This window comes from Erythranthe guttata, chromosome 9 (assembly GCF_056151865.1).
Source record: "Erythranthe guttata isolate IM_541 chromosome 9, IM_541, whole genome shotgun sequence".
NCBI lineage: Eukaryota > Viridiplantae > Streptophyta > Magnoliopsida > Lamiales > Phrymaceae > Erythranthe > Erythranthe guttata.
This window is the reverse complement of record NC_142541.1, coordinates 13617390-13630867: the sequence shown is the minus strand read 5'-3', so window position 1 is coordinate 13630867 and position 13478 is coordinate 13617390. Positions and strand designations below refer to the sequence as shown.

General features: G+C 36.5%; 2 protein-coding genes across 3 annotated transcripts; both read left to right on the top strand.

Moving 5' to 3' along the window:
- The first annotated feature begins 905 nt into the window (after positions 1–905).
- Positions 906–4880, top strand: LOC105975688 (putative late blight resistance protein homolog R1A-3). Of its 2 annotated transcripts, none has more exons than XM_013000897.2 (2): positions 906–4222; positions 4482–4880. In XM_013000897.2, exon 1 carries the CDS (start codon positions 1430–1432, stop codon positions 4190–4192), a length of 2763 nt encoding a protein of 920 aa, XP_012856351.1. In that variant the 5' UTR covers positions 906–1429; the 3' UTR covers positions 4193–4222; positions 4482–4880. The 2 variants fall into 2 exon arrangements, with proteins under 2 accessions (XP_012856351.1, XP_012856350.1); XM_013000896.2 differs by having other exon boundaries at positions 1156–4222; positions 4462–4880.
- Positions 4881–8776: 3896 nt separating this feature from the next.
- LOC148768164 (putative late blight resistance protein homolog R1A-3) lies at positions 8777–12563 on the top strand. The gene is made up of 2 exons (XM_088822791.1): positions 8777–11453; positions 12054–12563. Exons 1-2 carry the CDS (start codon positions 8859–8861, stop codon positions 12561–12563), a joined length of 3105 nt encoding a protein of 1034 aa, XP_088678917.1. The 5' UTR covers positions 8777–8858.
- The last annotated feature ends 915 nt before the right edge of the window (positions 12564–13478 follow it).

The following is a 13478-nucleotide window of genomic DNA, read 5'->3' as shown; positions in this document are numbered from 1 at the left end:
TTTGTTTCACGAGATAGTAAGTGAATGCACATGGCCTGAAGCCATGATTAGGCATGTTCGAGATTCCTGTGAATTGACTAACACAGAAGATCCTACGGGATTTTATTTTACTGTAATACAGTATGCATTGAGCAAATGAAGACGGGCTTCATTAAAGTGACAACTCCATGTACATAGCTTTGAAGCTTTCTTCAATCAGCAACAACAATAGCCGAGTAGATAACATGTTTTCTTCAATCAGCAACAACTCCATGTTAATGAAGCTTTCTTCATTAACATGTTTTCAAAAGTTGACTTTAGGCAAAACTTATTCTTAAAGTTGGAGCAGTTATCTCAAATTTTTGATCTGCGGGATCATTATTTGTTTAGGCTATTGATTGAGTAGATTATCCGAGTTCACTCCCTTGTACATATCAGGGGGAGTTAATTTGAGGGGGAGTATCTTGTAGGTACTCAGTATCCAGAAGATATCCGGGTGCCCTGTTGTACTATTTTTCCTGTGTGCGAGGTTTATTTTTCCTACGGGGTTTTCGTTACTCGTCAAGGTTTTAACGAGGCAACACATGCTGATTGGAAAGATTGTGCGTTGTACTCTTTTTCCTAACCGAGACTGTTTTTTTTCCCACTGGGTTTTTATCACTCGGAAGGTTTTAACGAGGCAACATGAAAAGCACAGTAGTGTTTTGATAGGAATCCCCAAGGGGGAGTGTTGTAAATAATATGGAAAAGTGGGTCTTCCTATCCTAACACATGAGAGGTTGTAACCTCCATATTCCACTATAGATTCTCAACTTCCCACTACCCCATTATCCCCACACATTGTAGTGGTTGTAACTCCTATGTAACTCCTTTGTAACTTCCGGTGGATTACACCTATATAAATGAGAATCTCCCCTCCCCTAAATACCCACAATTTTCTCTCTACGGATTGTTGTTCTTTGCATTCTCTCATTCTCTCTCTATTATCGTTATTATGTTCTTATGTATTTCCACAATCACAAACCAAATAGCTACATAAATAGGCCATTTTACAACAGAATGATTATTAATCGTTGATCTGCACTCAATCACACAAACACCCACGTATATGCAATACCCATGTATATGCGTGGTTCACCTAATAATACTTCTCCACCCATGTGATTATCACGTTACAATTGAAGGGCAAAATTGTAGTTTGAGTTAAACATGACATTAACCCACCATCTTCTCCTTTCATCAGGCATGAATAGTCAACCATCGCTGCCTCCATTTCTCTACACCATTTCTTTTTCTTTCTTTCAGACTCCATTCATTTTCTCTCTCTGCATTTTTTTATTGTCCTTGAGCAAAGATGGAGTGATTCTTGATTCTTGATTCTTCTTGATTCTCAACCTCAAGAATTGTTCTGAAAACCAATTCGATTTTCGGGAGAGAGAGAGAGAGAGAGATGGCAGCTTACGCAGCTCTACTTTCTCTCAGGCATATCATCGAACAGCTTCAGCATCACCCTTCCCCTCCAATTTCTCTTGACCAAAACCAGGTCCAATCTCTCACCAACAACCTCAATTTCTTGCAAGAGTTTCTTGAGCAGGGATATCCTTGTGTTGGCATCAGCAAAGAAGCAATTGATGTTTTTGAAAGTCGAATTGCAGATGCAGCTCATGCAGCCGAAGATATAATCGAAACCCGAATTGTGGATCAAATTCTTACTGAATCGACTGCTCAAGCGTCGAAAGATATAACCGAAACCTGGGTTAGTGATCAAATTCTTGGTGGTGCTGGTTCATCAAGATCTCCTTCAACGAGGCAGAATGTCAATATCGTAGCTGGTTTAGATGTCGTGGAAAAAATCAGTTCAGTCGACTTGTACCGAGATCTCGATAAGGTGATCCAAGACATGGGTTTAATCAAGAAAGATGTGATGGAGATTAAAGATATTAATATTGGAAGAATCGAAGATCATGATCTGCACATAAATTCTTCAACTCTTGCTGGTGCTGCTTCATCAAGGTCTCATTTAACAACGAGGCGGGATGCCGTGGTTGGTCTTGACGAGCTCTTGATTGAAGTAATGGATAAGCTCACTGGCCAACAATCTAATCTCCACATAATCCCGATTGTTGGCATGGGCGGCATTGGTAAGACTACTCTTGCTAGAAATGTTTATGCTAAGCCGCTTATTATGCAACACTTTGATATTCGAGCTTGGGTTACGGTATCTCAAAACTATAATGTGCAAGAAATTCTTTTAGAAATTCTACTTTGCATTAGCAAAGAAAAGAACCTGGAAAGCTTGAGTTGGATGAGCGAAGGTGAATTAGGTGAAACAGTACACAAAACTTTATGGGGCAGGAGATATTTGATTGTATTGGATGATATTTGGAGTGTTGAGGCATGGGATAAAGTGAATCTCTTCTTTCCAGAAAATGGTCAAGGAAGTCGAATAATGATAACCACTAGGCTATCAGACGTTGCTTCGATTGGCTCTCATGGCGTTGTGATGGATTTCTTAAATGAGGATAAGAGTTGGGATCTACTGTGCAAATCTGTATTTGAAGAAGAAGACGATTGCCCTCCTGAATTGGAGGAAATAGGAAAGAAGATAGCCAAAAATTGCGAAGGACTTCCTTTGTCAATAGTTGTGATTGGAGGACACCTAGCGAAGTCTAAGCGCACAAGAGAACATTGGGAATATATTTCAGAAAACACAAACACAATTGTAAATTTGGAAGACAACGAGCGTTGCTTAAAAGTATTACAATTGAGTTATAACCATTTGCCGGTACATCTAAAGCCATGTTTTCTTTATATGGGAGTTTTTCCGGAGGACAACAAGATCCGTGTCTCATGTCTCGTAAAATTATGGGTTTCTGAAGGATTTGTGAAACCAATTAACGGCAAAAGCTTGGAAGTGGTTTCGAGAGAGTACTTGCAGGAGCTCTGTGATAGAAACCTGATTTTAGTTCATAAAAGGGGGTCTAATGGAAATATCAAGTTTTGCAACATCCATGATCTCTTGAGGGAACTATGCTTGCGAGAAGCTCAGAGAGAGAAGTTCCTTTATGTCACAAGACCGCATGAACTTGCCATTCCACATGGCATAAATACCCAACGCCGCATTGGTATTCATCAAAGCATGTCAAAGAAGGGTTATCTCCCTGATCAAGTCCTTCATATGTTGCAATATGTGCCTCTTGTTCGGTCTTTGATTGGCAAATTTGGAAAATATTTACCATTACATGATTTTAGATTGTTGAGGGTGCTGAAAGCCGATGATAAAAAGTCATATTTCGATTACAACAGACAATACGAATATTCCGTTAAAGTTGTCTCTCGGCTAGTTAACCTGAGGTTCATTGCTATCCGATCTAATGGGCGTAGAAGTTCCGGATTTCCTTCTTCACTCAATCTCTTTTGGAATCTACAGACTTTAATTGTAAGTTGTAACTGGGGCGTTGTTGCACCATGTGAAATTTGGAACATGACTCAACTTAAGCATGTTCATTTCGATGGACTTGAGCTGCCTGATCCTCCTATCGGTGGGAAAGATGACGAGTTTATTTTGGGGAACCTACAGACGCTCACTGATATACTCAAATTCAAATGTGGAGAAGAGGTGGTCAAGAGAATCCCCAATATCAATAAATTACAAATATCTTACTTTGAGGAACCTCAGGAATTTTTGAGTTACTGTCTCGACAATCTTGGCCATCTACATAAACTCGAGTCCTTGCGTTTCATACTTTATCCCAGAAATAAGGCATCCCTGAATGATTTGGTGCAGAATTTCATCCTCCCCAATTCCCTCAAGAAGTTGACTTTGATGGGGACCAAGCTCAAATGGGAAGACATGAACACAAAGATAGGTTTGTTACCCAATCTTCAAGTCCTCAAACTGAAGGAATATTCTTTTGTGGGGACCGAGTGGGAAACAGTTGAAGGGCAATTCTGCAACCTTAAATTCTTGCTAATCCACATGTGTAGTGAGCTGGAATGGTGGACGACAGATAGCTCCCACTTTCCGCGCCTCGAGCATCTTCAACTTCAGTTCTTGGATAAGTTGAAGGAGATCCCTTCATGTATTGGAGAAATATCAACGCTTCAATCGATTCAGTTGCTTCGTTGTAGCAACGAAGCTGTCATTTCTGCTAAAGAAATATTGAAGGAACAAGAGGATTTTGGCAATGTAGACTTTCGACTCGTAGAGTAAGAATAGTCCCAACTTTCAAGTTGAATCTTGGTGAGAACTCAATCTTCATAACATGATCCTTCTGCTATATATATATATATATATATATATATATATATATATATATATATATATATATATATATATATATATATATATATGTGTGTGTGTGTGTGTGTGTGTGTGTGTGTGTGTGTGTGTGTGTGTGTGTGTGTGTGTTTGAGTGATAATTTTATTTTTAGGATTAAATTCTTTTAAACAAATTTGCGATCTTCTCTGTCTACATCTAGTCCATGCACTGTCCTTACAGCAATGAACCTACATGGAGCATAAATCGAAGAATTGAGGCCTGGGAGCGGATCGCTTGTCGACAAGTTGTCGTGTTATTAAACTTAGATTAACAATTTGGTATGTTGGAATTTACAATTCATTGTTTCTTCATGTCATTCGTTTCGCGTGAAATTTAGCCTCCGGTTAATTTATTGGAAGCATTTGTGTGAGCTTGTAAACAATTTCTACTTTGGTTTTCTTTCATGTAATTTCTTTTTGAGGCTTTGTGTAATAGTTGGTTTTTCAACATTTGAACTGGATTTTATTCTTCGTTATAGGGGTACTCTTTTCCTTGTGTTAGGCCCACAAGGTTTTTAACGAGGTCCCTTTGTACTTTTTTTCTATATGGAATAAAATCTTTTTTGGCCAAGAAAAAAAAGAGACTCAAGGATTGTACTATTGTGTCTTTATTTAAATCTTAAATCATTTTGATGTTGTGCTTCAGTTTAATTGATTTCGTTGAGATCCAACTGCTCGATTCTACAAATCATGAAAAGCTCGTAAATGGTGAAACATCACGAATTTATGATTTGTTTGACGAAATCGATTTTTGTTGTGAAATATTCCTTTGAACCAAAGAGACTCCGTCAAAATTCACACCGTAAGGGGACTGCGTAAGACGGCTACAAACTTCAGGGGAGTTTTGATCATTATGGATACGTGAGGGTTTTTTTTTCTTTCGTAAATTGACCTAAGTTCAGAGGGTTTCTAGTAATTTACCCTTATTTTTTTCATCTAATAAGTAGTCAGTTAAGCATTCATACAGAGATATAAAATCTAATTATCATCTGTATTAGTGACAGACAGAACAATGCCATGTGTGGTAGTATTGCAATTTTACAATATTAAATTGATGAAAGAAAAGTTTTGAAAGTAGCACGAAAAAAATTATTTTTCGTTAATTCATTTTTCGTTTGTATCGATTATGTTTGATTGAAGCGTAAAGTAATTCACCTAGCATCGTTTATTATATTTCGGACGGGTTTCCTCTGTTTCGTTAAGATAATCTAATTGAAATACTGGATTGTGTCAGCCTTTAATGTATCTGTTTATTCGTTGCTGTACAATCAAAATCAATTTGAACACTCAGTTACCGCAAATAGATCACGTATTCGTGATCGTTCATCATTTGCAAACTTTTCAAGATTTGTAGAATTAATCCAGCAGTTGGGTCTCAACAACCTTGGCCGTCTATGTAAACTCGAATTCTTGCGTTTCTCGTTATATTCCCTAATAAAGAAGGCAAACTAGAATGATTTGATGCAGAACTTGATCCTCCCGAATTCGCTCAAGAAGTTGACCTTGTACGGGACCAATCAGTAATGGGAAGACATGAAGGCGAAGATAGGCTTGTTACCCAATCTTCAAGTCCTCAAACTGAAGGAAAATTCTTTTGTAGGGCCCGAGTGGGAAACAGTCGAAGGGCAGTTCTGCAGCCTAAGATTCTTGCAAATATTCGGGTGTCGGGATCTAGAATGTTGGACGATAGACAGCACCCACTTTCCACGCCTTGAGCATCTGGATCTTCAATACTTGGATAAGTTATGGAAATCCGTTGTGTGAAAGTTATGGAAATCCGTTGATGCCATAGGAAAAGCTAAGGCTGATGAGCACCACGAAGAGGAAGAAAAGTCAAAGTCGATGGCAGTTACGTATTCTTATTCATTCTTCCACATTATATTCTCTCTAGCTAGCAGCATGTACTCTGCAATGATCCTTACAGGATGATCAACTTCATGTGTTTTAAATTTTTACGTTTCAAAGTATTACAGAGCTATTATTTTAACGTTAGTATTTAACTAGATAAATTGTTAAATATTTTTTAACGAAAACAAATAAATGGGAGCATCAATGCCGAAACAGAAGCCATTCTGGCAACGGATTCCGAATTTTGTACTTCGGCTTTGGGCATTGAAGCCCCAAATAATTATTACTTTTATCTTTTTAGGAGGATGTATATAATTATTACTTTTATCTTTTGGGCAAACTTGAAAAGTTTTGAAAGTGAGGACCTCACTGTCTGATTTTTTTGATATATGAATTTTTGGGTTTTCTGCAAAAACCACCCCTGTGTAATCTCGAGTTGCTAAAAATTACCTGTGTTAAAAAATTTAGCAAACCCTCCTGGAAATTAATCAAAGACAATAAGGTCCTTAACAGCTTATCGTGTGCTGCACGCGCGGATTGTGTGACTGAGAGTGCGTTTTTGACCCAAATAGACCAAAATACCTGTTAAATTATAAATTTCCAAAATTACAAATTCACACCAAAACTCTATATGAAGTTTTCAAAAAAAAAACAAAATTAAAGTTTTCAAAATTTGCAATTCAATCCTTCCCATTTCCAAAAAGGCCATCTTCCCAAATCAAACGACAAACGTCACTCCAACCGGCAACCATCTTCACACCATCTCTGGTGTCTTCCTCACCGAAAAAGGTCACATGAAGAGTGGGTGGTGTGTTGGTTTGACGGGGAAAATGAAGCAATTGTACATTATCTCCTCTTTTTTCTTTTCTTTTTTTTCCGGGATTTTGTTTTCAATTTTTTTTTTTTTTTGAGGGATTCATTTTTTTATTTTTTGCGTAGAATATTTTATTTTGCATTATTTTGAATTCACGATAGTTTTGTCATTTCATCTAAGTCAAGAGGAAAAAACTAAAAAAGGGCACTCTGTAAAATATAACATAGGGGGGTTTTTGCTAATTTTTTTAACATAGAGTTTTTCACACTAGGTTATATGCAATTAACTCATGATTTTTTAGTCGGGACTTTTTGGTATTTTCCATAAAAATATCATCTGCAGGTACTGATGTAGGGAAAATTACATTTTTGTCCTCATACTTTACCCACTTTTTCAAAACTGTCCCTAAACATTTTGGAGTTACAATAGTAGTGCTTAATCATGCCATTTTTTGACAGAATTGGTCCGCCGTTAATTTTAGCAGTTAAGTTGGATGAAAAATGGCATGTGCCTCTCACATGCCTTCAATTTATAACACTACATGAAAATGGACATTCAACAAGACGCCTTGCGTCTTATTAAAACATATTTTTTATAATTATTATTTTTAATAAAAATTTAATATAAAATCGAAATCACGTAAATTCCCAAAAAATCAACTCGTTTTGGAAATATTGTTTAAAAAATTAAAATATAGTTTAAAAATTTATAATATTGTTCCAAAATCTGCATTTTTGGAATTCAATTAAAATATATCGTTTCAAACAAAAAAAAAAAAAACCCGAATTGGGGAATTAGAAATCTCCATTCCATTTTTCACCTCTAGTCAATTCCAAAAATCCCAATTGTGAGACAATATGTCGAGTTTTAAATCATTCAATATGGGTGGAAATTGGAAAGGAGTTTTCTTATGCGCTGCCTAGTTTGATCGAATTTTTATTTTATTTTAAAATAATATTTTCATTCAATTTCCAAAAATTCCGATTTTAAAACACAATATTATTTTTTAGACAATATTATGATTTTTTAAACAATATTTCTGAATTTATTTTGAAAAAAATATATCAAGTTTTAGATTATTAAATAAGGGTGAAAATTGGAACGGAGAAACTCCGCCTATCACGATCAGATTTTTATTTTATTTCAAACAATAATTTTCATTTGGATTCAAGAAATTCCGGTTTTAAAACATTATATTATTATCTTAGACAAAACTTCTAACAATATTTTGAAACAATTTATCAAGTTTTACATTATTAAAATTAGGGTAAAGATTCAAATGGAGGTTTCTTATCCCGCCTATTCGGATTGAATTTTTATTTTATTTTGAAACAATGTTTTCGTTTGAATTCCGAAAATCTTGATTTTGAAAGCAATATTTCACTTTTTTAAAACAATGTTTCAATTGTTTAAAGAATATTTCTCAAAATATTTTAAAACAATATATATCGATTTTGTTTTTTTAGAATTTATATAATTTTGAATTTCAATCAAGTTTTAATTATGAAAAATCTGTTTTAACAAGACGCAATGCGTGTAGTTAAAAGTTCATTTTCATGTACTGTTGTAAATTGAAGGCATGTGAGAGGCACATGTCATTTTCCATCCAACTTAACTACAAAAATTAACGGCCGACCAATTCTGTCAAAAAAATGGCATAATTAAGTACTACTATTATAACTCTAAAATGTTTAGCGACAATTTTGAAAGAGTGGATAAAGTATGAGGACGAAAAATGTAATTTTCCCTACTGATGTACAATCACTAAATGAGTGGACCCAAATCAAACCTTTAGATCTCAGTATATATGAAAAGATTTTTCTTCTCTTATTTGTTTTTGTTTGGAATGAAAAATTATTCTTGCTTGTTGACTCCAGAGAGAAGAGCAAGTTAGAGATGGCGGCCTATGCAGCTCTACTCTCTCTCAAGCATATCATCGAACAGATTCAGCTTCATCCTCGCCCTCCAATTTCTCTTCACCAAAACCAGGTGCATTCTCTCACCGACAACCTCATTTTCCTGCAAGATTTTCTTGAAGTTTATTCATGCGGCGGCAGCAGCAGCAGCAGAGAAGCAGCATATGTTTTGGAAAGCCGCATTGCAGATGCAGCTCATGCGGCGGAAGATATAATCGAAACCCGAATTGTTGATCAAATTCGCGGTGGCGAAAGAATCAGTTCCGTTGACTTTTATAGAGATCTAGAGAAGGTGATCCAAGACATGGGGTTAATCAAGAAAGAATTGATGGAGAATAAAGAGAAGAATATTGGAATAATCGAAGATCATCTGCACATAAATTCTCCCACGCTTGGTGGTTCATCAAGTTCTCCTTCAAAGAGGCGGGACGCCGTGGTTGGTCTTGATGAACTCTTGATTGAAGTAATGGATAAGCTCACGGGACAACAATCTAATCTCCGCATAATCCCGATTGTTGGCATGGGCGGCATTGGTAAGACTACTCTTGCTAGAAATGCTTACCTTAAGTTTATGAAGCACTTTGATATTCGAGCTTGGGTTACAGTATCTCAAAACTACAATGTGCGAGAAATTCTTGTAGAAATTCTTCTTTGTATAAACAAAGATGTAAGCCGAGAAACCCTGAGTGGGAAGAGTGAAGGTGAATTAGGTGTAAGGATACACCAAAGTTTATGGGGAAGAAGATATTTGATTGTAATGGATGATATTTGGAGTGTTGAGGTATGGGATAAAGTGAATCTCTTCTTTCCAGACAATGGTGAAAGAAGCAGAATAATGATAACCACTAGGCTATCAAACGTTGCTTCGATTGGCTCTGGTGGCGTTGTGATGGATTTCTTAAATGAGGATAAGAGTTGGGATCTACTGTGCAGATATGTATTTGAAGAAGAAGACGATTGCTCTCCTGAATTGGAGGAAATAGGAAAGAAGATTGCCACAAATTGCAAAGGACTTCCTTTGTCACTCGTTGTGATTGGAGGACACCTAGCGAAGTCTAAGCGCACAAGAGAACATTGGGAATATATTTCAGAAAACACAAACACAATTGTAAATTTGGAAGACAACGAGCGTTGCTTAAAAGTATTACAATTGAGTTATAACCATTTGCCGGTACATCTAAAGCCATGTTTTCTTTATATGGGAGTTTTTCCTGAGGACAACAAGATCCGTGTCTCGTGGCTCGTAAAACTATGGGTTTCTGAAGGATTTGTGAAACCAATGAACGGCAAAAGCTTGGAATTGGTTTCGAGAGAGTACTTGCAGGAGCTCTGTGATAGGAACCTGATTTTAGTACATAAAAGGGGGTCTTATGGAAATATCAAGTTTTGCAACATCCATGATCTCTTGAGGGAACTATGCTTGAGAGAAGCTGAGAGAGAGAAGTTCCTTTATGTCAGAAGACCGCATGAACTTACCATTCCACAGGTCATAAATACCCAACGCCGCATTGGTATTCATCAAAGCATGTCGGAGGAGGATTATCACCCTGATCCAGTCCTTCATACGTTGCGATATGTGCCTTTTGTTCGTTCTTTGATCAGCAATTTTGAAGAACGTTTACCATTACATTATTTTAGATTGTTGAGGGTACTGAAAGCCGATGATAAAAAGTCATATTTCGATAACAACGGACAATACGAGTATTCCGTAGAAGTTGTTTTTCGGCTAGTTAACCTGAGGTTCATTGCTATCCGATCTGATGTGCTTAAAAATTGCAGATTTCCTTCTTCAGTCAATCTCCTTTGGAATCTACAAACTTTAATTGTAAATGGTAACTGGGGCGTTGTTGCACCATGTGAAATTTGGAACATGACTCAACTTAAGCATGTTCATTTCAATGAACTTGAGCTGCCTGATCCTCCTATCGGTGTGGAAGATGACGAGTTTGTATTGGGGAACCTACAGACACTCGCTGATATAATAAATTTCAAATGTGGAGAAGAGGTGGTTAAGAGAATCCCCAATATCAATAAATTACAAATACTTTACTTTGAGCAACGTCAGGGATTTTTAAGATACTGTCTCGACAATCTTGGCCATCTACATAAACTCGAGTCCTTGCGTTTCTCCCTTTATCCCATAAATAAGCCATCCCTGAATGATTTGGTGCAGAATTTCATCCTCCCGAATTCCCTCAAGAAGTTGACTTTGTGGGGGACCGAGCTCAAATGGGAAGACATGAAGACAAAGATAGGTTTGTTACCCAATCTTCAAGTCCTTAAACTGAAACGAAATTCATTTGTAGGGACCGAGTGGGAAACGGTTGAAGGGCAGTTCTCGAACCTTAGATACTTGCTAATCAACACGTGCGTTGACCTGGAGTGGTGGACAACAAACAACAACCACTTTCCACGCCTTGAGCATCTTCATCTTCAGTACTTGCTTAAGTTGAAGGAGATCCCTTCATGTATTGGAGAAATATCAACGCTTCAATCGATTCAGTTGCTTTTTTGTAGCAAGTCAGCTGTCAGTTCTGCTAAAGAAATATTGAAGGAACAAGAGGATTTTGGCAATGTAGGCCTTCAACTCGTAGAGCAAGGTTAGTCCCAACTCTCAAGTCGGGACTAACCTTGTTGCATTATTGAACTTAGATTGACAATTTGGTATGTTGGAATTTACAATTCATTGTTTCTTCTTGAGAGTCGTTTTAATGTTGAAGATACCTTCTTCCTGTCATTTGTTTGGCGTGAAATTTAGCTTTCGGTTAATTTATTGGAAGCATTTGTGTGAGCTTGTAAACCATTTCTACTTCGGTTTTCTTATTTTTTTGTTAATTCATTTTTCGCTTGTATCAATTATGTTTGATTGAAGCGTAAAGTAATTCACCTAGCATCGTTTATTATATTTCGGATGGGTTTCCTCTGTTTCGTTAAGATAATCTAATTGAAAATACTGGATTGTGTCAGCCTTTTATGTATCTGTTTATTCGTTGCTGTACAATCAAAATCAATTTGAACACTCATTTACCGCAAATAGATCACGTATTCATGATCGTTCATCATTTGCAAACTTTTCAAGATTTGTAGAATTAATCCAGCAGTTGGGTCTCAACAACCTTGGCTGTCTATGTAAACTCGAATCCTTGCGTTTCTCGTTATAAAGAAGGCAAACTAGAATGATTTGATGCAGAACTTGATCCTTCCGAATTCGCTCAAGAAGTTGACCTTGTACGGGACCAATCAGTACTGGGAAGACATGAAGACGAAGATAGGCTTGTTACCCAATCTTCAAGTCCTCAAACTGAAGGAAAATTCTTTTGTAGGGCCCGAGTGGGAAACAGTTGAAGGGCAGTTCTGCAGCCTAAGATTCTTGCAAATATTCGGGTGTCGGGATCTAGAATGTTGGACGACAGACAGCACCCACTTTCCATGCCTTGAGCATCTTGATCTTCAGTACTTGGATAAGTTGAAGGAGATCCCTTCGTGTATTGGAGAAATATCGTCGCTTGAATCAACCTATTTGGAGATTTGTAGCGACACATCCGTCATTTCTGCTAAAAGAATATTGGATGAACAAGAGGATCTTGGCAATTTCGGCCTTCGAGTTCGAGCTCAAGTTTTCCAAGAGAGTAAAGAACAATTGGAGAGCTTGGTTGGTCCCAACTTTCTAGTTGAAACTTGGTGAGAAACGAATCTTCGTTGATAAATCGTGAAAATTGAAATAACATGTTTGTTTTGCCACTGATCAAGCTCAGCAGCATTTCACTTATTTATGTTATATTTTTATTTTTAGGATTAAATCCTTAGAAACAAAATTTGAAACTTCTAAGTCTGTATCAAGTGTATGCATATATTTATTGTGGTTTCTTTTGTTGTAAACTCTTCTTTTTTGTTTTGTTTAACATGTAAGAACGAGACGAAGGAATGAAAAAGGGGACGGCGCTTCTGTATAAAGAGAAAATGGCAAACTCTGTTGTAAGTTATCCGAAATCCCCCCCTTTTTTTAAGATAAACACCGTCTGCTTTTGTATTCCCCTAAATCTCTCTCTTATTTTCTTTTCATTTTCTTATTTTTATTTGTTTTTGTAAATATATATATATACATTGATAGAAGTGGTGGTGCACGAGATGATACTTAGTAACTTTTCTTTCATTATATGTTTCTGATGAAATTCTATATTGCATAAACGAACAAGATACAGAGAAATGGAATGGGTAAAAAGAAAAAAAGAAGAAGATAAGTTTGGGTCGCATTTAGAATTATAACCGAAGACTGGAATTGATATTGGGGATCACTATTTCAAATCCCAACTTTTGCTTACTTGAATACCAAAAAAATAAAAAATAAATAATTAATTGTAAATTACTTTAATACCCTTAATGAAATTAAAACTAAAAAAATATTACAAATACTATTTTTCTTTCTTAAATACCAAATAATCAAAAACTCAAAAAACCATTTCCCTCCTTCTCCACCTCCTTCTTCTCCCTCCCCAAAAACCCTTCTAAAAAATCTTCCTCACAACAAACCCTTCTAAAAAATCTCACAACAAACCCTTCTAAAAAATATCAAAACTAAAGAAATTAAAACCTCACAAAA

Coding starts and splice junctions, on each gene's coding strand:
- LOC105975688 (XM_013000897.2), top strand. CDS start 1,430: ATGGCAGCTTACGCAGCTCTACTTTCTCTCAGGCATATCATCGAACAG.
- LOC148768164 (XM_088822791.1), top strand. CDS start 8,859: ATGGCGGCCTATGCAGCTCTACTCTCTCTCAAGCATATCATCGAACAG. Junction 11,454..12,053: donor AACAAGAGGATTTTGGCAAT/GTAGGCCTTCAA, acceptor AAGGCAAACTAG/AATGATTTGATGCAGAACTT.